This window comes from Phyllostomus hastatus, unplaced genomic scaffold (genome assembly GCF_019186645.2).
Source record: "Phyllostomus hastatus isolate PE091 unplaced genomic scaffold, TTU_PhHast_1.1 phas_contig_17, whole genome shotgun sequence".
NCBI lineage: Eukaryota > Metazoa > Chordata > Mammalia > Chiroptera > Phyllostomidae > Phyllostomus > Phyllostomus hastatus.
This window is the reverse complement of record NW_025333664.1, coordinates 36,159,780-36,184,108: the sequence shown is the minus strand read 5'-3', so window position 1 is coordinate 36,184,108 and position 24,329 is coordinate 36,159,780. Positions and strand designations below refer to the sequence as shown.

General features: G+C 37.2%; 1 protein-coding gene across 1 annotated transcript in view; it reads left to right on the top strand.

Annotated features, from left to right (window-relative positions):
- The window catches only part of KIF16B (kinesin family member 16B), a 330,800-nt gene that overhangs the window by 284,652 nt on the left and 21,819 nt on the right, over positions 1-24,329 (top strand). Inside the window, exon 25 of the mRNA XM_045833301.1 lies at positions 15,150-15,233. Within this exon, the coding sequence (XP_045689257.1) occupies positions 15,150-15,233 (84 nt within the window). The remainder of the gene's footprint in view (positions 1-15,149; positions 15,234-24,329) is intronic.

Genomic DNA, 24,329 nt, shown 5'->3' with positions numbered 1-24,329 from the left:
GAAGCCAGTGTGTTCCATGACACTCAGGCATGCAGACTGAGTGAGGGTTGGGAAAGGCAGAAGCCAAAGAAAAATTTATTATTTTTGTATGGTGGCAAATTTCAGAATAAAAAACCCTAAATTCTTCATTCTCTGTAAAACTAAAGAAGAATGCACTGGCGGCCCATGATCTTGGGTCACATGCAAGTGTTGCACTCATTCTGTTTTTAGAATCATTGTGTAAGTGAGCTGAGTAATCATTGTGTAAGTAATCATTGTGTAATGCAGCACACCTAATCCAGATGTGCTGCATTATTCAAGATTTTTAAAAGTATTTTATTTTTATTTATTTTCTTTAATTTTATCAGTTTCTTCTGGATTCTAAATAGGTTTCTCTTTTGTTTTGAATTAATTCGTCTTCTTGATATACTGACATATATTGTACAAAATAATCTCTTCTCTGTCTTTCCTTCCCCTTCTTTGACCTTGTGTGGAATCTTAATCAAATTAAACCCTATGTTTTGAAATTCCACATCTGTAAGATGATAATGCCACAGCTAGTTTGTAAAACTTGTGAGAGCCTCAGATAAAGTATGCTATTGAAGGCACTCTGAAGTGTTGTTAGCATCTGCTAGAGAGCCTATCTTTGAAATTTCTTCATGCAAATCATTTTCACTTTGCTCTTTATCTATGTGAAAACTCTACTAAAATTAGTGTGATCCTTTTGAATACCAGTAAAGGTATGTGCTCAGGTACAGAGCCTCATTGTGTTCTCTTTTCTCAATGGAAGAGGCAGAGTTACTATTTATGGTTAGTGTCTATGAAGTCCAGATCATAGAGAGTCTATCAAGCCAAAAACATAGCTCATCAAGGAACTGAAAAGAAATGCTGTTTTAAAACCACATCCCCTTCAACTACTAGAATGAATAGTGAAAACCTAGCATGTCCTTTCCCCTTCCTCCTCTTTTGAATGAGTGTCTAGTAGGCTGTGAATGTGTTTAAGTAGGACAGAGGGCTGGAAGATCAGAGGGTAATGAGAGGTTTTGAGATGCCAACCTCTGTCAGATTTTTAGAGGAATTTATTTTCGTACATTTAACAAGGAGCCCTCCCTTCTGAGTGCTAGGACCTAAGGGGCACCTTACCTCTCTGGAAGGTGAAAGAAGGTAAGTGTTGGAATCCATTGTTGAGGGCCCTTTTATCATCTTGGCTAAGAGGGATTCTGAAGCAGATTTGTGTTGGTCTGCTTAGAGTCAAGAGGACAAACTATGAAAATGGGATATTTTATGTATTAAAATGTACAGACAAAATAAATGCTAAGGGAACTTTCAGTACCTGTGTGGGATGAGAACATAAGTGAGTGGAATGGGCTGCATTGCCAGTCTGCATCGTAACTTAGTTATGATGTCATTAGAGTCCCTAAGTTTGAAACACAATTTCCCTCCATCAGCCTCATCCCAAGGGGTGCTCCCTTCTTCCTGCAGAGCTGAGGGGGAAAGATTTTCAAAGCTTTCAAGTAAAACATGAAAGATGCTGTGTTAGAGCAACTCTTCTCTCTCTCATCTGGCAGTGTCTTGGTGCCCAGTAAATACCAGCGAGACCGAAGAGAATGATTAGGCAAGAGGTTATTTAATTTGTAGATGAGACTTTCAGTTGGTGCTGTTAGAACTATTTCTCATCTCCTTTTATTTTCCAAGTAATTTCCCCAAAGCAGCACCAGAAAAGGGAAATAAAAGAAACTGGCCATTGGCCTTGTATTTGTCTTGGACAGCTTTTTATCATCCATCACTGAAATGCATTTAAAACAGTTCTGTAACCAACATTCCACATTTAATATAAAAATTGCAAATCCACTCACCACCCAAATTATAACGCTACCAACCATAGCCACAAGGAACATCAGTAAACCTTAGATAAATTCAGCTGCATCAAGCCCTCAGCCTGCTTGAATTTTTAAATAGCAAACAGCTATGTAGGCAAAGATAGAATGCTGCCAGCTTCCTGACCTGGTACGTTATCAGAGGCCGAGCTATCTCATGGTTTGATTTGTGTCACACCATTCTCTCCACTTGATAAATAGTATTTAAATCACTGTTTTCAAGGCCGGATGGGAGTGCAAAAAAGCATCAGAATTAGCTGGGAAGCTTCTCCAAGATATGTGGACCCAGGCCGTAAACTAGAAAATTCTGATTTAGTACATCTGATGTGGGGCCTGAGAGTATGGAACTGGAGAAAAAGTATCCCCAAAATGATACTGTCTGGACCACTGGTTAAGACACTGCCTGCCGTTTCTTTTGCGTCCACCTTGGGAGCATTAGTTGATTTTTCGTTATGATATATCACCAAATCTAGAAGGTGTTTTCCAGTGACAAATACTCTCGCCAGAATTAACAACATGCTAGTTTAAACCTAGACAATGAAAACATGTAGATTGTTTCTTTGATCACCAAAGACTGTGAAACATAGACTGCATCAGGCTTTCCTCTGCAACCAGCAAGGAAACTTCAGTAGCAATGGGTTGGAACCATTTGCACACTATGAAACATCAGTACTTAAAGATGGATAGTCCAGTTTTTCATTTTAGAAAGAGAAATCATATACACAGAGAGAGTTTTATTAAAAGTCACATCAATTTGGCGGGCATAGACAAGGTTCACATCTCCTGATTCCTAGTCCTTTTTGGTTGAGTCTCCCACTCTGTGACTTCATTCAAGAGGGATTAGTTTTCATAGTGCTCCAAATGAGACAGAAGAGAAGCAAATAATATTCCCTATACAAATCTAATGAACAGCAAGACCCCGAAGATAGGAGCTAAAAGTTGGGTTCCTTCTTTTGAATGTCATGACAATGACAGATTTCTGTAATGTCTCAGTTTCTGAAAGAGACAATTAACATCTTAGTAAGAGACAGAAAATACAAACATTTTAATTAGTTCAACTGTATAATTATTCTGTTAAAATGCAATATTAAATTCTCACATGTCTGAAATGTTACCTTAATAAATTGTTGTGACATACATGAATGTCCTCTAATCTGTCTTCACTGGCTTTGCCTAAATAAAATTGACACTAGCTTTGGGAGAAGTGACATTGTATATGGAGAAGTTGCAACATTTATAGTAAATATAAGGAAGTCAGTACAGTCTTAACTATGTTTCCAACTGTGGTTTTATACCTACAATGACTCTTAAGTTTAGCACTTCAGTGACAATAGGACAGCAGCTTCCATCAGTGCTGTGTCCTAATTGTAATCACTGGCTGCTCCACATGGACCACCAGCAAAGAATTCTGCCTTGCTCACTCAATTCAGTAGATATTTAATGAGAGGTGTTCATAAATATCAGGTATCAGGTTCAGATATCAGGTGTTCATAAATATTGTACAGTATACTTAAGTTGCCATATCAAAGGTGCTCCTTGAATAATCCACCTAGGTTGTCCTGAAGAGTTGCTGCTTCATGTCTCTAACAAATCAAACTTGGAGGTGAATTGCTTATTTGGTTGGAGTGTATTTCTCAGTGACAGCTATTCTTGTAAGGCCTTGGGAGCTGCTATTAATTTTGAATAGTCAGAAATGCTTCCATGTAGTCAGCTGTGAGAATTATGGCAGCCTTTTGATGAGTTTTCATTATTTGCATTTCTCAAAAGCTGGAGTGGCTGGAATTTACAGCCACAAACCTGCAGGGTGTGGATGTTTCAAATGCTGCCAGTTATCATGTAGGTGCATCTACTTGCAAAAGAGAGTTTACAGCAGGTTTGACCAATTAGAGTGCCATGTTGGATTTTTCCCTCTAATCTTTAAAAATTGTGTTCTAGTTAGGCAGTCAACTATTACACTGGTAAAGAAAATGCCTAGTAAATGAGGAATGACAATAAAGTACACTTTTATCAGGGGGTAACAGAAGTCAAATGTTTTCTTTAGTAAAGATACCAAACTTTATCAGTAGTTCTGTTTTTTTTTTCAGTGATTTATATTCCAGTTTTAGCTGTTTAATTGTTACACAATCATAAAAGATAGGGAAGACTTTTTATTGCTCAATTTAATTTCTTTTCTATATTAGGGCTGTGCTTACTTATATCCAAAGGAATAACAATGCCATTTATTAAAATTTATGCTGCCTGTTGCCTCTGAGACCACCTGGACTTAATATGGGGTCTGTCTAACCTAACAAAAGTGAACATAGCCAGGAAAGAAAGGCTTCTAATAAAAAGCAAACATTTCCATTACATTTAGTTTATCTTTTTGATGATAGCAACTGGCTGATCTTTCTTATTATAATGTAATAAATCTTGAAGTCAGGATTTGAGTGTTATGGTTCTTAAAACATAATTGGGCTGCATCAGTTCACTGGGAATCAGGAAAGGGAAAACCAACTTATAGGTAGAAATTTCACCCTGAGATCATTCAGATCATTAAGCTATATTACAAAGCAGTAGAGAATGCTGACTATATTCCCAATGTACACACAGCTAGCTAACTTGATGGATAAATGGATGGATACTCAATGCTTTCATTTTCCAAAGACTGAGATTCACAAGTAATTCTGTAAAATGCCTATGCTAGTTGTAAGCAACTGCTGATTTTCCTCTCTGACTCTGTTGATAATTCATGTAGACCTATTATTGTTCAGCCTAAAAATTAGAGGTTTGTTTGGTCGAACACTCAAGATAAAATAAGAACTTGAGTTTTTAGACTTCACAGGCACTGAAAAAAGAAAGACAAATTTGACAAATTTCATTGGAAATTAGTAGCCTCAAAATTATTTATTATATTTTTTCTAATGGCTTTTATTTCAGTTCTTTTGCCTTTAGAATATGTTTTATTTACTGATTTGCAGAATAAGTTTGTCATTATGTTTCTCTTAGGCCAAACAAAATTGTGCTAGTTTACTCCTCATTTATTTGTTTTCTGTGTTTTATTCTATATAGTCAAATTTCATAATTATACAAAGTAGACCATAGAGCTACTGTAAAATTTTCTTCCAGTGTTCTCTATGTCTGTTGTGTCTCCTATAGTCATCCAATAATATATTTAACCTCAATCATCATTTTTAATTTTAATGTACAATTTTCCCATAAGCTCAAACATCTTTGCATCATTTCCCACTCCTGCTGTAAAGGTAATGGCTATAGCAGGAAAAGATATCATTTTAAGGGTTTTCTCATGTATATTGCATTCCCATTTGTATCTGTCCTTTTTCTGTTCTGCAACCTCTTGAAAGTTAATGTTTTATTATTACATTGGACTCTATTTCCCTCCATACATCTTTGTCTTACTTCAAATAAGAATGCTGTAAAGATTTTACAGGAAGTAAGGTACAAGCCTCAAAAGCAATATAGCCAAGATAATAAGTAAACTCCATGGTGTCTAAAGGGCTTCTTCTAACTCAGTATGGGGAGATTTTAATCATGAGTACCTAAGTTACAGAACTTCAGAGCTGAAAGGAAACTTAAACATTTTAGTTCAACTCCTTCATTTTAATAGATGACAAAGCTAGAAACTAGAGAGATTCTATTCATTGTTTAAGATTATACAACCAACACTTTGCTGAGCTGAGACTTGAAATGCGAGTGCCCCAAACCTAGGTTATTAAAACAAAAAGACATATGGTATTAATTTTACTGTTTCATTAGATTTGTAAAAGAATAATCACTTTTTATTATTTCTATAAAAATGATGCATGCTCATTTATAAAAGTTGTACATAATACAAGAAGAAAACAGATTACCCAAAATCATTCTTTAAATACAATTAATATTATCATTTAATGGACATTATTATTTTTTTAATCCTCACATGAGGATATGTATAGTGATTTTAGGGACAGAGGAAGGGAAAGAGACAGAGGAGAGAGAGAGAGGGGGAGAGACATTGATTGATCTGTTGCCTCCTGAAGGTACCTGACCACAGATCAAACTCACAACCTAGGTATGTGCCCTGACTGGGCATCAAACCCACAACCCTTTGGTGTACAGCATGATGCTACACCTACTGAGCCACCTGGCAAGGGCAACGGAAATTATAAGTTCTTCAGTGAATAGGCCCAGATAAATGGGTGGATATATAGGTTGTTAAAAAAATTAAAATATGCCTGGCTGGCGTAGCTCAGTGGATTGAGTGCGGGCTGCAAACCAAAGTGTCACAGGTTCAATTCCCAGTCAGGGTACGTGCCTGGGTTGCAGGCCATGACCCCCAGCAACCACACATTGGTGTTTCTCTCTCTTTCTCCCTCCCTTCCCTCTCTAAAAATAAATAAATAAAATCTTAAAAAAATTAAAATATGAAAAAGAAGAATAGGAAGAAAGACTAAAATAGCTTCATAACGTATTTATTCTAAATATGCCACTTTAATTAAAAACATTAAATTTAATTTAATGTAACAGAAGTGAAAGAATATACAGTAACACTGAAGAAATTGTTGAACTTCAAATTAAATGTTTCTTAACCACAGTCTACATTAAGATCTCTAAAATATATGACTTAAGAAAAAGATTACAAAAAACATGTATATGTTAGTTGCTAGTTTTCATTTTACAAATTATTGATTGTGTTTTCTTTTTATAAGTGATCAATTTACTATCCTAACAAAGGTAACAGCATGCTTTACTCCCATCTCCCAATTTTTTATTTATATTATTATTTTATATGATTATTTTTACATTGTCCAGATATATAGCATTTACACTCTTTTATACATTAATCAGACATAATTCCATGTTAGTGGTGGTTTAAACAGACACTTTCCTGTGGTTTCTTCTTCTTCCTGACATCTTTGTATTGTTCTGTCTCTTGGTTGGTTTTGGTTATACAGTGTGTTTTTGAAAAATACACTTTGATGTGCTTTACCTGAGTTCTTACATGCTTAAGAATGTCTGTCTGTGGCCTGCACACTTTCAAGACACTGTGGTTAGTTATAGACAAACGTCTTTGGGGTCACATTTTCTTTCCCTAAGCACATTTCATTTTGAGTTGTTATTTTCTCTGTGCTACATATGCATGTAATCTGTGTTACTGCTTTCATCCTACTTTTGTTCCGTCTACTGGGACATTCATGGTAACTAGTTTTTCTTTTTCAGTAAATTTCATTTGTTTTAGAATAGTTTTAGATTACACATAAGTATATGTTTTTAGATTTTACTTATTTATTTTTAGAGAAAGGGGAAGGAAGGTAGAAAGAGAGGAAGAGAAACATCAATGTGTGGTTGCCTTTCACACGCCCTGCACTGGGGACCTGGCCAGCAACCCGGGCATGTACCCTGACTAGGAATCGAACCAGCGACCCTTTGGTTCACAGGCTGGCACTCAATCCACTGAGCCACACCAGCCAGGGCAGTTTTAGATTATATTTTTGCCTTTCACCATGCCTTGCGATTTATTGCTAAAAGTTAGACACGGTGTATTAGGTGAAAGGAATTGAGGTATACAGGCCTGTGAATGTGAGGTTTTATGTCTAATTGGCTAGAATACAGGCTGTGTGTTTGCTCTTTGCTGTAAGTATAGTGTTAAATGCTCAAATTTCTAGTGCCCTTGTTTTGGTTTCCCCTGTTGTCTTTGGGTTTTCCTGGAGACTTACTTTTTTTTTTTTTTCAATTACAGTTTACATTCAATGTTATTTTGTATTAATTTCAGCTGTACAGCATAGTGGGTAGACAATCATATGCTTTACAAAGTGTTCCCCCTGATATTTCCAGTACCCATCTGGCACTGTACATAGTTATTACGGTATTACTGACTGTATTCCCTATGCTGTACTTTGCATCTCCATGACTATTTTGTAACTGCCAATTTGTACTTCTTAATTCATTCACCTTTTTAACCCAGCTTCCCAATCCCTAACCTCTCTGGCAACCATAAGTCTGTTTTCTGTGTCTCTCAGTCTGTTTCCTAGAGACTTCTTAAGTAGAGTCTAAGGGTCAGTTCTTTTAGCTGTAATACAGGAGCCCTAGTGATGTGGTGGTGAGGTGTGTGGGGAGGGGTGCTCCATAGGTCTGTGATAGGTCCCAGTCTTTTAGTGAGCCTGAGTGGTGCATTTAATGTCCCTCAGCTCCGTTGGGCTTTGGTAAAGTCCAAAGTGATCAGATTTTGGTAAAACAGTTTCCCTTTGAGGGCAGGTCTTATTAAGAAGAATAAAGAACTCTGGGTGTATTTCAGGAAGCTTACTTTTTTCTCTTACCAGAACTGAGGGGATTTCTGTCCCATCTTCACAATGAGAATCTAGTGGGACTCTTGGAGGCAAAACTCATGAAAGTGTAGAGATCCCTCCAACACCCTCCATTGCTACCCTCCTGCAGCTTTTAAGTCTCATACTTGTCCACAGTAAGCTTCCAGCAATTCATCGATTACACTTTAAAGCCTTCCTAACAATACTGGTTCCAGCTTGATCTTCTTCATGTGCTAAGCTGTGATTTTCTGCCTCCTCCTGTCTGTCTCTTTAGTGTTGGGACAGTAGTTTGCCCTGTGACCTCAGTTCTCAGATGGATCTAGGAAGAGTTCTTGATTTTTAGTTTGTTCAGATTTGTGTTGTTGTTGTTGTGAGTACAGAAGTGGTGACTTCTAAGGTCCTTAAGTATCAGGTCAGAAACCAGAAGTTCTAGTTGAATAGTTTTAGATTTACAGAAAAAAAAGTGACGTTAGCTCAGAGAGTTTTCACATACCCAGTATCCAGTTTCCGCTATTATTAACAACTTACATTAGTGTGTACATTTGTCACAATGATTGCTACATTATTATGAACCACTATTGATACATTATTATTAACTAAAGTATATTTTTTAGATTTCCTTAGTTTTTACCTGGTGTCTTTTGTTCAGGTGCCCATTCAAGACACACTGTTACGTTTAGTCATTATGTCTCCTTAGCCTCCTCTTGGCTGGAACAGTTTCTCATGCTTTCCTTGTTTTTGATGGCTTAGACAGTTTTGAGGACTGCTGATCAGGTATCTTATAGAATGTCTTCAATTGTGATTTGTCTGATGTTTTCCTTATGATTAGATTAGAATTAAGGGTTTAGGGAAGGAGAACCACAGAGATAAGTAAAGTGCCATTCTCATCACATCATGTAAAGGATACATGCACAATCAGTATGACTTACCACTGTCCACACTGATTTTGACCACTCTACTCAGGTTTCTTCAGGTTTCTGCACTGGAAATTTACCCAGTTTTCTCCCTTTCTATATTGTGTTCATTGGAAGCAGTCACTGTGCACAGTATGCATTTTAGTATGCCATAGGAAGGTATGTTCTATTTCCCTGAGGGTGAAGTGTCTATATAAATTATTTGTAATTTTTCTGCACAGGAGGCTTGTCTGTCCTTCCCCATTTCTTTATTTATTAGTTGTTTATCCAATCATTGTGGTTTGGGTTATAGGCCAATATTATTATTATTTTTATTTTGTTTTTGAAATTGTTATAGGTTGGCCATTAGGAGCTCTTTGGGTGGTCACCTGTGTTCCTTCGTAACATTCCAGTCCTGGCATTTTGGTTTTGAACACTTCCTTACTTCCGGCACCACAGATGCTTCAGGCTTATTTTATATGTTCCTGTGTCAGTCCTAGAATCAGCCATTTCTCTAAAAGCTAACTCACTTTTATACCCCCTTTTTCCCTTGCATATTCTTCTTTCAACCTGTGTATCACTTTTTTATTTTGGCTCTTTTTTAGAAATTTTTTTTGTGGTTTCTATAAGACTATGAATATTTTTGTCTGAATTATTTCTGGCTGTCTTTGACCAGTCTTTCTTGTGATATATGTTCTTTTTCTGCCTTTTATTTGTGTTTCATTCGGCTCTCCTCACCCCACCTTTTTTATTTAAGTTCCAGTTTGGGTTGCTGCTTATTATTTTCCAACTTTAAGTGAAGAGGATTGGCTGCTGGGAGAAAACACCAGTGTAGCATGGGGCCAAGGAAGGGACAGATACTAGGGGGGAGAAAGTCATTAAGCTGCTACATGCCTCAACTTCTGCCTGGAATTTTTCTCAATTTTTTTCCACCAATTTGTTTTCTTCATTTTGAGACATTCATTCTTATTTTTTGGTGTCCAAAGGGCTGTGGGACTACTGGGTGTGGCTCTAAAGCCAATACTTGCCCTCTGGCCTTTTCTCCCTCTAACACTATGAGCTCCTCTGAGTCCTTCCACTCACAGCCTACTCCTAAGCTGAGGGTGTCCTTATATTTTCCTTGTCCCCAGATTTAATCTCTTTAATTACAGAATAGTGGAAAACCTGAGAGTCTACAGGCTGAATTTGGTGGACAGCTCACAGGCTTACGGTGCTACGGTCTGGAGGTGAGGCGAGCAAGGCTCTCGGAAGCCTCCATCTCGTCCCCTCCCCATGGTGCCCTCCCTGGGTGCTACCTGGCCTGTGATGTGGGGCCGCAGCAGTTTCCTAGTTTGGAGATGGTGTTCCCTTTGCTTTTCACCTCTTTTGTTGTTTTGGTGCTTTTGAAGGAAATGAAGGGAGAAAAGAAAGCTCTACCATTTCTAGGCAGAGTTGTTCCATCAATTTTTATGGTTTATAGAAGGATTATTTTGTTGGAATCACATTTTTTTCAGCCTGTGACTCTCCGCGAAAGTTGTAAGGGGAAATATGATGCTTGCTCTTTATAAAAATGAAATTTTATAGAAAGAAAGAAATTATCATTCTCTCATTTATGAATGCCAAGTATCTTGATAATTTTATATGAATCAGAAATATTTACCCGAGCCTCTTTAAAGTTTACTTATTGTGAGGAATATAGAACCTCAGAAACTTTAATTTTTAGAAATCTAGGGCACTGTATATCCTTTGTCAGAGGTTACAAAGGAAATCAAAGAGGAGTCTATTCTCCACCCTCAGATGGCAATTTACTGTTCCTGAGAGTACATCTCATGGAAGTCAAATCTAGACCATCTGCTAGATTAAAAAATGAGGCCACAAAAATGAAAATTTGTAAATATAAAGAACTTGAGAAGAAATGAAAATATCCTATAATTGATTTTAAGATTTCTGTTTACTTGAGAAAGTAGCCAAGCAGTTAAATGAAAGATGTTGATGTCTGTAGGACATTAGTGGAGAAGTCAGTGGCTTTCCTGCGACACTCGCTCTGGGAGCCTCTTGTATTCTTAATTTGTTGCAAATAGTGCTTTTCAGACAGGAACACCTTAAACACAATGGAAGAGATTTTTTTTTTATTTTGACTCTCTAGACACATCATTTGTCCTGACCAGTGGTCCTTCTGTTCTTGGTAAATTGCTCATTTTAAAAAATATTTTTATAATTTAAATTATTCACATCCAGATTGGAAATTTACAGAGGATTGCTTTTGTTGTCTAAAAAGTAAACGAAGCAGTTGCTTTGCATTTGTGGGGAGAAAAAGTTCAGGCCCCTTTTCTATGTCAGGTTTCTAAACTCCTTAAGGATTTTTATAACATTGCTATTCCAAGAATGGAGCAGCAGTTCCTGCCCTCTTTGCTCTAAATCAGGTAAAGACTATGACGGTCTTTTCATTCTGGAAGATGGGCCGATTCAGATGGCTGAGTGTGTCACTATATGTGCTGTGTCAACAACTATTAGTCCCTAAATGGCTTCCTGTGCCACCACCCCTGCAGTCCCAACTCTTCAACTACAAACTTTCACTATCATATGTATTTTTAATTTTTTATTTTTAGTTTTTATTATTTTTAAATGCTTTCTAAGAAATATTCCTTTGAACAAATATTGGTTTAGATATAACCAACTGATAATCTATCAAATGAGAATATTTATACTTGTCAGGTAAAGCAGGTAGAAATATATCTTTGCCCTGGTAATTCTTAAAAATGTCCAAGTTTGATACAGGGTTTAAGCAGATGAAATCACTGATATTCAACCATTTTTAACTTACAAAGTTGGATATCTCATTTTATTCATTTTAAGAGCTTATAGATATCAAACAGCACTGTTAAGAGACTTTAAAAAGGAGAAATGGGGGTAATTTCCATTCTGTCAGAGGGAGAGTTGGAAAGCTGTTTCCAGTGTAAATACAATTACTTTAATGGAGGCCATTTTTCCATTTATACTTTGCTTCATGGCCTTGCCTTTATATTTTAGTTTGTTCATGTCCCCACCAATAGGACGTGGACTCGGTAGCATGCATTTCTATCATGAATCACATTGCAATTTGCCCCATTTTTTTTTCACTCTCGCTTCAACTCTCCAACTATATATACAGATATCCACCATTATTGTTTTCTTTTATTGTGGGAATTATAAGGTGATAGGAACTAACTAATCTTGTGTGTCCTAAGGTGGATTTCTGGGAGCCTGCCTCCGGGCTCATCCCTTTTCCTCTTATTCTCACTGCTATTGCTGACTCTTGTCACTCTCTTGTTGGGTACAGGTCCTCAGTGAGATTCCACTGACAGCTCTTGTTCGAATGTTGATCACTGCCTAGCAGCTGTGCATCATTTTTCAGATTCTTTGATTTAAATCCTGATCCCAAGCGCTTCAGAAGAGGCTCTTCCATACATGGCAGACATCCTTTACCTAGAGTTAGTTCTGATTCCTCATCTGGAGTCTACCATCCCATCCATGTCTTTGAACCTTTCTAAGTCACTTAACTCTGGACCTGTGTTCATCTCTGAATATCGGAGTCCTATGATTATGTGCCTAAAAGCCATTTAAAGTGGCCCTTTCCTTCCTAAAATATAAACAACAGTATTACACATAATTTTTACATAGTTATTTCACAGGGTGAATATTAATAGCATAAAATATTAGCCTTCATCTCTGAATGGAACACTACCGTCTACTATGAAGATATTTAAATGCTTGGTTCACACCCAGTTCAGCTTCCTGAAGTCCTTTTAGTGCACCATTTCTGATGGAGTGTGCAAGTGTGACTATAAAATTCCCCCAACAGAAACCACATCACCTCATCAGCCACATAAGAAAATGACAAAACAACCAACTGTGAAAGCACACTTGCCAAGCTTTTAGCATCACTGCATCAAGGTGGGGAAACATCTGTACTAGATGAAATTGAGGCTGGATGAAGCCCAATGACAAGCTCTGGCCTACCTCTCTTTTCTAAGCTGCAATATGTGGAAAGCGAGTTTGTGCCAGTGAGGCCAGGGTTCCATAAAATTCTTTGCTCCCTAAAGCTACATCACCAGTCCAGGGGTAGGGAGAGGATACAAGAAAACATGGCATGCTGCTTTCTTAGTCATTACCAGATCTCTGACAAATAATAATAGGAGCTAAGGTCCATTTGACATTGCTTCCCTAAGTCTTTACAGAAACCTGGTGAAATTTAGTATTATCGTCTGCCTTATTTCCTGCAGAGCCTCAGTCAGGCTCAGAGAAACATGTGTACTTAGCTAGTTAGAAGTCAATCCAAGATTCAAACTAGGTCTGTCTTACCTCAGTACCCATGGTCTTTTACTTTACCTTGCACTGGTTTTAAAGTTGAATGCCAGCAATGAAATTGGAACATTGGTGAGAAAAGGATTAGAGGTGCTATATACTCTACCACACAAGGTTTTTCTGCTTTGGTAGAAAGAGCCTCAGAGAGTGAAAGAAGCAAGCATCCGCCTGACTTCAGTTAACTTTAAAAAAGGACTATAAAGTAATCAAAGACAGTGAACAGAGTTAAAAGGAAGAATGACTCTTAATAAGAAAAAGGCAGATTACCCTAATAAAAAATGGGCAAGAATTGAACAGACACTTCCTCAGAATAACTAACCACATGATCAACGAGCATGTGAAAAGATGCTCAATGTCATTAGTCATTAGAGTAAAGCAAATTGGAGCCACAGTACAAATCACTACATACCCACCAGAATTGCTAAGATGAAAAAGACCACAGTTCCAAGTATATGTGAGGATCTGGAGCCACTGGATCTCTCAGTCACTGCTAGTGGGAGCATCCCTTAGTAAAACCTCTGTGAAAAACCACTTGATAATTTCAAATACAAAGAAATACTTGCATACCACATGACCCAGCATTTTACTTCATGTAATTTACCATTACATGAAGTTCAAAAATAGGAAAAACTAAACTAAGCTGTTAGAAGTCAGTCAACCTTTGTAGGGGGTGGAAGGGAGCGTGTAGGACTTCTTGAGGTGCTGGGTATGTTCTGTTTCTCCATATGGGTGGTTACAGTGCATTGTGATGTTTACATTTCACCAAGTTATATTCACTTAGGATATGTGCATTTTTGGTATGTATATTCTACTTTAATACTGTTTTTAGAGTATTCTATGTACAGATGCTAGTTCTTAATTTTTGCCTCCTGCTGTGGCAATATAAATTTAAATCAACAAGGGGATTGCATATGTATAAAATAGGAATTTTGTGGCATGTTGTGGACCTGTATTGTGGGAGAAAGGTTGTTAATTTTTTCTTGATAATCATCTGTTGGACTCTTAATTTGTCTGAACCTCGTAAAGTGAGGAAGGGAAAAAATGGTGAATTCCATCAACACCAGCAATGATGTTGTTTAGCACTCATTCAGCCAAAGTGACACTGACTGGTCAGGGTTTTACCAGATTACAGGCTCATTTTTGCCTTGGAGTCTAAAATAAAATTTATCTTTTTATTATGATTCTTACACTGCCAAGAAGAAAAGCATAAGGAAAATAACTGTGAAATTATAAGACCTGGCTAAAACAAATCCTGAACCTTCATTCTTTAGGAAATGAGGTGAAAAGATTTGAAGAGAAGTCCTCTTTTTACAGGGACAGGCTTCATTTGCAGCTGTGGTTGAAGAAGGCTGTGGGAATGTTTGAGGAACCTCAGCAAAGGCCTTAGAACTGTTGTGCAAAGTGTTCAGGTGGTTGTTCAAGTTGGGTTTCCCAGTTCTCATCACAGCACAAAAATAACCGAGTTCTAGTATAAGATGGGGGCAAAAAGAAGAACAAACTTGTATTTTAAAAATAAAATTGTGAAACGTTATCTGGGAAAGAGTCTAATATTGTCTGAAACAAAAAGTAGAAACTCATGGCTGTCATTCCTCTGAGCTCCCGTTGTCCTGCCTTCTCATTTGACCATTGTGGATCCTTGCCTGATCTGTTTAAGGTCACACAGCTGATTGGCAGCAAAGCAAGGCGGGGCCTACCACTTTTTCACCCCATGAGAGACATTCCAAATAGTAGGTTAATAATGGCCCAGAGATCACAGGTGTGATATTAATGCATCTCTTATAAAATATGTATTTCAGCTTGCTACCCTTGAATTTCCTCCAAAGAAACTATTTGGAAACAAAGATGAACGTGTGATTGCTGAGAGGCGGAGTCACTTAGAGGTAACAAAATGAAGCTTTTCTTTCTCTGTGTGTAGAAAATTTGCCATCTGTTTGACCAGTGAGAACTGACCCTGTTAAACACTATTACCTTGTTCTATGAATGCTGCTTCATTGACACAGAAGATGGCAGCAGTAGATTATAAAGTAATGATATCAATTTATTTAAAATACGTCCTTATCTCCCTATGGGTTAGCAGAACATTTTCCTGGTTTTTAAGGAGCTACTTTTATTCTAAGGGTTAGGAAGCAGGTTGTGGGTGAGAACTAAATATTCACCATAGACAGATGGTATGAAGAAAAGATGAAGGTATGAAGTTTGCTGGAAAAAAAACTTGAATCAATTAACTGAAGATAGTGTTGCATCATTACTTTTTCAAGATAATTGGAAGCAAAAAGACGCATACCTATTTTAGTCATGGTTAGGTGTTTTTTTTTTTATTTTAACTTAGTCTTCTGAGACAGCTACATGTAGAACTTTGGTTCAAATAACTTGTTTTTCTGGAGGCCTCCCTGCCAATACACATTGTGGGCCACTTTATATATTATAGATAGTATGTGCTTCTTTTCAGGATAGAATTCCTAACTTGGTTGGGATCTGATGCTAGTACACTGAGTGTGTGTGCTGAGGCACGGTCGGTCACAAGCAGTCCTAAATTCTTGGCTACTCTCCTGCCATTGTGAGCCACTGAGGCAAGACAGTACAAGGTTACAAACAGCTCACTACAATGTGTCGGCAAGGATTAGGAAAACTTCCAGAGGCTGGAGATTCCACTGATAGCCAAAGGGGAGACATAGGGGACATGGAGAAATAGAAGACTCGGAGATTGCAGGCTGTGAGGAACATTGTAGAGTTTTGAGATCCTCAGTACAGAACTGCTCTAAGGACAGACAAGTTTCAGGGTGTGGCCATGCTTACAGGCAGGCGTTTGAGTTAAACCATAAAGTTACACATTTGAAGAGGTCCTGGAACTCCTAAGACTGAATTCTGGATGGGTCACTGCAGGCTTCTAAAAATCAGCCCGAAAGATGGGATGACCCTATTATCCAACTGAAGAATTTGCCTGCAAGGGAAGGATTATCATGGTGAGCCTGCTGTTCAAATTTTCTTAAGGGTTTAATTGTATCATGCACAAAACTTAATAACAGAACTAGTGATGATTTTCTTTACCTAACCCTTACCTGTCTCAGTGATCTAGACTTGTCTACAATGAAAACAGGGAGAATAATAGTATATAGAAACAAGTTTATAAACAACAGGAAATAGACCATTGTCATTCCTAACCACCTGGCTGTGCCACAGAAGACTGGGTGTTTTTTGTACTGTGCCTTTGTGAGCACAGTGACTTACGTCTTTCTATTCCACCTTCCAGCATCAGAGCAGAGTTCAGGGCTATCTTTCATTCCCAGTGCCTTGTTTGTTCTTTCAGTATCTCCTACTTAATCACTCAGCTGTCAACTGTTGATGAACAAAGTCTTATGTTAATGTTTCTGTCTGTGCAAGGATCCTTTCTTTGTCTGTGACTGTTATTTACCTGTGGCATTGGCCTTCATAGAATGATTCCACAGCTCATGGAAATAGGCACTTACATTTTAAATTAAATGTATTTCATCTAATGTTGACAGTTAAATTTTAGAACATTATGGTTATTTCAAGGAGAAAGCATAATTCAGCTTTACATTTTTATGTGAAAATTAACAATATTACTTTCCCTGAGCTTCCTATTCAATTTAATTCATTGTACATGTCTTTAATTTTTAATAAATGCTGAAGACAGTACTAGGCATTATATGGAATATAAATGAGACATTGCTTCCTCTCTAAGAACATGTTTTTACTTCCTGTATGAAATTATCCAGAGGTAAAACTTAATACATAAACACATACAGAAAGGTGGTTTTCATTTGAATACGTTTGCACTGATACACACTGGTATACATAGTGTGTGCTCAAAAGGAATTCCATGACAGTTTTCAAAATCCAGAAGTTCAATATCATAAGCCTCTTCACCTTGAGTCAGCTATATAAAGCAGTATTTTAAGCATTCAGTTATTTTAATCTTTCTTGTTACTAAAATATTTCCAAAATTTTGACCTTGTGTTTCAGCTTCTCACCAAACAGTATAAAATGTGTTCACATTAAACACACAGACACCATGTTTGGACTTTCCAAGTTAAATCTGTTAAAATAATGATTTGTAAAAATGATGGGTAGTAGCAGAAATTTCCAACTCTCATGAGATATCTTGGAGATTAATTTTCTTACTTTAAAGAGAGGAATATTAGTTGTATGTGTGCATTGCACACGCTGCACCATAAAAGGCAGGAGCAAGTAAGAACAGGACGATGGTAAATGAAGGAGGATAAACTGGGCCTCCAGTTCTCTTACTGATAAACTTGCATCAGCTCCACTCAGAAAAAGTCGTCACACCAACTTTATACCTGGAGCCAGTACTTCCAGAATCTGGCCTGTTCCTGATTTGCATCTCATGTTCAAATCAAAGATTCACGCCATAGAACATTTGAAAATTTCTAATGTGGGTAGGTCTTCCTGTGGCTGCCACTGCAGCTGGCTGGAACCAGTTCAGTGTTAAGTGTGCATGTAGTGGTCCGAGCCTGCTCTCAGACAGTCAGAGGATTATGACAGCAACACTTCCCAGGTGTGACCTCTCTTCTTGTAACCCAGACAGCAGCCAAGGAAACAAAGGTTGGCAGATGAGGCTGTCACTTTGAGCAGAAATGTGCTTTTTACTATACTTGAAACCAGATACCATTACTATTCATTAGGTTGAATCATAAAGAGTTGCCAGTGTGTGTCAGAATGGTGGCACATTGGCAGTAGCATGTGCTTCCACGTAGTTCTTGTCTCTTAACTGACCATGACTGAAAGGATGGCCTTTCATTATAATCTTACCATTTTTTGTTTAAAGAAACATGTTTATTATAATTGTTGATTTTTAAATATTCATTCCATGGCTCATCGAAGGGTCTGAATCTCAGGTGCTTATAGCTTTGTTTATTTTTAAAGCTTTTCTTTATGCTCGGTGTCACATTATTTCAATGCAAATTTGTTTCCTATCTGAATTACTGAACCTGAGAAATTTCTAGGAAGTTTTCTTGAAGGTACTAGAGCATGCAGCAACCGTAGGCCATCTCTTTCTCTCTTCCCCATTTTCATCTTAAGAACTAAAGCATGATTAAAAAGGATAAAAAGGAATGTGGTAGCTAAGAGTGTGGGCCTTGGAGCATCATTCTGGTCTTGAATTCTGGTTCTGCTCCTTTGCAGTTATTTACTTCCGCTGCTTCAGTTTCCTTACCTGTAAAATGAGGAACAGCAATACCACCACCTCCTGGAGTTGACCTGAGGATTAAATGAGATCATGCACAGAGAAAAATCACTCAAAAATATTAGGTGGTAAGCCGGTGATAGTAAAGATGGTAGGGGTGGGGCTGGTGCCCACAATAGCAGCCAGGGAGCTGTAAGAGCCAAGGATGAACAAAGAGCACCACCCACCCACAGGCATAAAGTGAAACAATGTGAATTTCTCAGTTGGGCATGTCAATTTCTGAGGGCAAAGACACTGACATTATGTGAGTATTCTTATTCATGGTGATTTCTGGAAGATATGAGGGATTTCTTGCTCTAATACCAGCTTTTTATTCAGCCTGTAAAATTGTAATCTGGAAAGCAGAAATGCTTTCTGATAATTTTAGCAAGGTTGAGCTTTTGTCCGTGGTGGCCAACATTAGAGGTGTGGCATCATTATGAAGCGAGCATAGCTCCTCCACACTTGTGGAGCTGGTTAATTCTCTTTGCATGAATCCCTGGTCATTGACTGTAGCTCCACTCTGGAGTCCCCAGTTCCCTTGAGCTTCTGCCTAGGAACAAACAGAAAAGTATCATCACCTTTCAGCAAAGATCCCAGGAGTATACCTAATTGTTTTAACACTTAATTTATTGACTCATGGCACGAAGGGAGAACCACATACCATGGGAAACATAGAGGCATCTCGGTAAGAAGATGTTACGAAGAACGTGGGCTTGTTTTAGCGATATTGGGAAGAGTGCAAGCAAGTGGGGCTTTGCTCTGGACTGGATGTCAGGCTAGTTCTGTGATTGGGTATTTTAATCTTGTCTAGAAGGCAAAAAGATAAAGTTAAAACTATGATTGATTTAACAAAAAAATAGCAGTAATCCATATTAGCCAGAATAGGTATTTAATCATAGTCATGGTTTGTGCAGTGTTCGTGTTTTTGTTTGTGGTAAGACTTGATTATTTAGTGACTTTTTTTTTTTTGGTCATGCTTCTTCAGTCAGAGTAGTCTTGCTTGGTGTGGATATTCTTTGAAATTGTTTAAGGTCGGCAGGAAAATAGCACAGCTTAGCTTTGAGTACAAGGACAGATCCCACCTGCTTTTTATTTCCTTTTTTTCCCCACAATAAAGCTGTTTTTTTTTCTTTTTCTTATAATAAATGGATACTCAAGAGTTTATAGGTATTCTTCTTTACATGGGAACAATGAAATAAATGAAGAGTTGTTTTCAAAATAAAGTCTTAATAGTTCAGATGTCTTATCTGCCAAATATAGGTATTAGTAGAAGCTGCCTATTTTGACATCTCTACCCTGACTGCCCCCCACCCCTGCCAGGAGTTAACTTTACTGACTTAAGGTTCCTGTAACACACAATCTACCTTTTCTGACTAACAAGTGTCTCATTCTACTTTAGCTTTATGTTTCTTTCAGACCTTAAATTTACAATAGAGTCATTTGGTTTGTACATTTTATTGGTTGAGACGTTTCAGTTTCAAAGTTAATTTCAGGAGTTAAAAGTCTTTGAGTTTTTTTCATTCATTTGGCTGTATGAAAGATACCTAGCAGTCCTGTGCTTAACTTAACATTCTATCTACTCTCTGCAGATATGACAAAATGGATAATGGTAGAACCATTATCAAACATGCAGAGATTTAAGAAATACCTCACCTTAAATACCTTATGAAGAAGGAAACATTTTCTTCTTCATTTATTTTTTTTCTGGTTATCTGGTTATTTATATTTATGTTTATATTTAGGTTATCTAGTTATTTGTATTAGTCCGTATTCACCATTGTCAGTAGCAAAGCATTTTTGAAGGGAATTAGGTGACTGTATAAGTGTTAGAGGAGTTGAGCAAGGAGGTTGAGCTGGAGTTTGGGGGTTGATCCACCTTGGTGCTTCATGGAGTCAGAGGAGCTGAAAATGCCGTGATCCTGAGGCTAATTTCGGGAAGGAGAGAGAAAACTCAGTGTGCTACTGGAATAATGTGGGAAGTTCTAGAGTAAGACCTGAGTTTAGAACTCCACTTTATGATATACCAGTGTCTGTGTGACCATAACAAGTTGCTTCCCTCCCTCAACTTCAGCTTCTAATTTATTAAATGGCAGAAATAATTATCTACTTTGTAGAATTGTTGGAACTACATGAGAAAGCTACATACTCTATGGGAGTAAGCAATATCATAAAGGGGAGCAGGAAGTATGAGAAAGAATGAACTCTAGAGGCAAACTGCTAGTAAAAAAATCATTTTATACAACAAAATTATTACAGTATCAATGTAAGTTGGTGCTTTATGATCACGCCAAGGAGTGTGAGTCTCCATCTGAAGGGAAAAGCCCACTTTGTTTTTCATGAGCAGTTAGTGGTTCAAGAAGAAACCAAAATTAAAACAAATGTTTCCAAGGAGAGTTACAACTGCCAAACCCATAGGGAGGCCTGGAGGTGGAAGGGAGGCACCCACCCTATGTCTTCAGACAGTTTTGCTCTCTGCCATTTTCACCGCCTTCTTCATTCCAAAATGGCATACTCTGTGGGGTAATGGCTAACAACTTCCAGGACTCATTGCACAGGAAAGTGGAAAAAATATTCTCCATCATTGTGCTCCCAACCTAAAACTCTACTTTATTGATTGTAATTTAAGTCAGCTGACACATCTCTGAGCTTGGAGCACCTCCCTCAGCTCAAATGTAGTCTGCTCTGAGAGACCTGCCCCCAAGGGGAAGCAGTCCTACCGCACGACTCCCCACAGGATGCCCCTATTATTTCTTGGTCACAGCACTTAGAAGTGGTTGGAAAGAATTATTTGTTCGTTGGTTGGTTGGTTTTGTTTTTTTAAGTGTTTTATATTTTACTAAAAGATAAGCTCTGTGAGGACAGGTATTCCAGCTGTTTTGTTCACCTCTGTTTCGTCAGCACCTAGAATGGTATCTGGACCTTAATGGGTTCTTAATAAATGTTTGGTGAACAACCATTTAAAGCTGTGTTGAATAGCAAGTAGCACATATTTGTTCTGACACTAAACATTTTTAAATGAGAGCATGTGTTTAAACGTGGGTTCAGATGCTAGATCTGCCACTTTACAGTATGCCTTTGGACAAGTTATCCACTCTGAACTTCATTGTTATCAATGTAAAACAGGGATAAGAAGAACTAAATTTCAGAGCTGCTGAGAGGATCAAATGAGGATGACATGTAAAAACACCTAATAGAAGATACAGCCCATAATGCATCCTCAATTAATATAGGATAATGGTTACAAACATATACTGTAGAGTCCAGCAGACCTGATAATGAATCCTTGCTGTGCTACTTACTGACCTGGTGCCCTTGAACAAGTTACTTAACCTCTCAGTGAGTCAGTTTCCTCCTCTAAAAAATGGGGATAATAACAATACCCAGTTCATAAAGTGATTGTGAGGGTTAAGTGAGATAATTCACACAAAATGTCAGACAAATGCCAGGTACATAGCAAATACTAGAAATGATATGGCGATTGCTACACAGTGATATAGAATATACTTTTAAAGTTAAACATTTAAAGCCCTATTTAATGCAATAAGACAAGAAAAGGAAATTAAAAGTATACTGATTCAAAAGGAAAAATAAAACTGCCTTGTTGCAGATGACATGAATACATATGTAGAAAACCCAAAATAATTGACCAAAAAAACTCCCTGGAACTCATAAGCAATTATGGCAAGATTGTACTATACAAGGTAAATATACAATCACCAACCATTTTCCTATATACCAGCAATAAACAAGTGGAGTTTGAAATTAAAAGCACACAAATATTTAATATTAGTCCCATCAAAAATTAGGTAAGTAGAATCTACCAAATATATATAAGATCTTTGTGAGGAAAACTATAAAACTCAATTAAAAAAAGAACTAAACAAATGAATAGATATTACATGTTCATGGATAGGAAGATTCAATGTTGTCAAGATGTCAGTTTTTCCCAACTTGATTTATATATTCATTGCAGTCCCAATCAAAATCCCAGCAAATTATTATGTGAGTATGGACAAACTGATTCTAAATAGACCATACTTACACATTTCACAAGAAGTAACTCAAAATGGATCACAGATCTAAATGTAAAATGTAAAACTATAAAACTAGAAGATAACAGGAGAAAACCTAGATGACCTTAGGTATGGTGATGGTTTTTTAGATATAATATTAAAGATATGACCCATGAAAATAATAACTGATAAGGCGGAGTTCATTAAAATTGAAAATTTCTTCTCTACAAGAGACAATGATGAGAGAATGAGATGACCAACCATAATCTGGGCGGGCGGGGGGGATATTCATGAGAGGCACTCTTACTATTATTAATAGTACTCTTATTAAGAATATAAAATGAACTTTTAAAACCTCAACAATAAGAAAATTAAAAAACAATAAAAAATGGGCTAAACAGACATCTCACCAAAGAACATATAGAGATGGCAAATAAGCATACAAAAGGATATTCATCAACATCATATGCCATTAGGGACCTGAAAATTAAAATACCAATGAGGTACTTCTCAACATCTATTAAAATGGCCAAAATCCAAAATTCAAGGGACAAGTGCTGTAGGGGATGTGGAGCAACAGAACTCTCATTCATTGCTGGTGGGAATGCAAAATTGAGAAAGGTACCTCAGAAGACAGTTTGGAAGTTTCTTATAAAACTAAACATACTCTTACTGTACCGTTTAGCAGTTGTACTGCTTGGTATTTACCCGAATGAGATGAAAACATGTCCACATAAAAACTTAGACATGTAAACTACAGACTTTGGGTTGTATGATGTATCAGTGCTGCTTCATTGATTATAACAAATACAACACTCTGGTGTGGGGTGTTAATAGTGAATGTAGGGATGTATATGGAGAAATCCCTGTACTACCTTCTGAATTTTTTGTGACCCTATAACTTCTCCTAAAAAATAGTTTATAAAAATCATTTGAAAGTAAGACATCATGCAGTCATCATGCAATTATAATCTCCTTCCTTTCCTCTTTGTCTCTCTTCATTCCACTTTCACTTCTGTTCTCCCTACATTCTCTTATTTTTCCATTGTTCCTTTATTGCTTTGCTAGACAGAAGGAGGAAAGAAGAATGGATGTGTAGATTGGTGGGTGAGTGAGTTTGACACTATTACCCATTTTTCTTGAGAGTATGATGTTAAAGTACTATTAAAATGAAGGTAATAATCCTTTAAACAGATTATACATCTTATATATATTTTCTCCCTTGCTAAGCATGGGATAATTTATATTTCACTGAGTGGATCACTCATTACTCTGAAATTTGATAGTCACTATTTTGTTTTTCAGATGTCTGTCTATATGAATTGATGCTATTCAGAATCTTCATATTAGTGAGATATTCACCCAATAGACTTTCTTTACAAAGTAAAACATTTGCACACAGAAACCAAGAAAGAAATCTCTTGTAATCACATGTAACCATAAAATAGCTTAGAGGCTAGGTGAATCCTGATATAATCAACAAAGAGTTGTAAAGATCCTTTTCCATATTACTACAAAGACCTCTCCACACTGATGTTTAGTTCAGAGGACTTTTCATGTGTTTCTGTCTTGTATGTTACCTGGAGTATTCTTTTTTTTTAAATTTAATTTTATTTTTAATATTGTTTACTGATTATGCTGTTACAGTTGTCCCATTTCCCCCCTTCACTTCCCTCCACACTACACATCCCCTCCCACCCACATCCCCCCCTTTAGTTCATGTTCCTGTGTCATACATGTAAGTTCTTCAGCTTCTA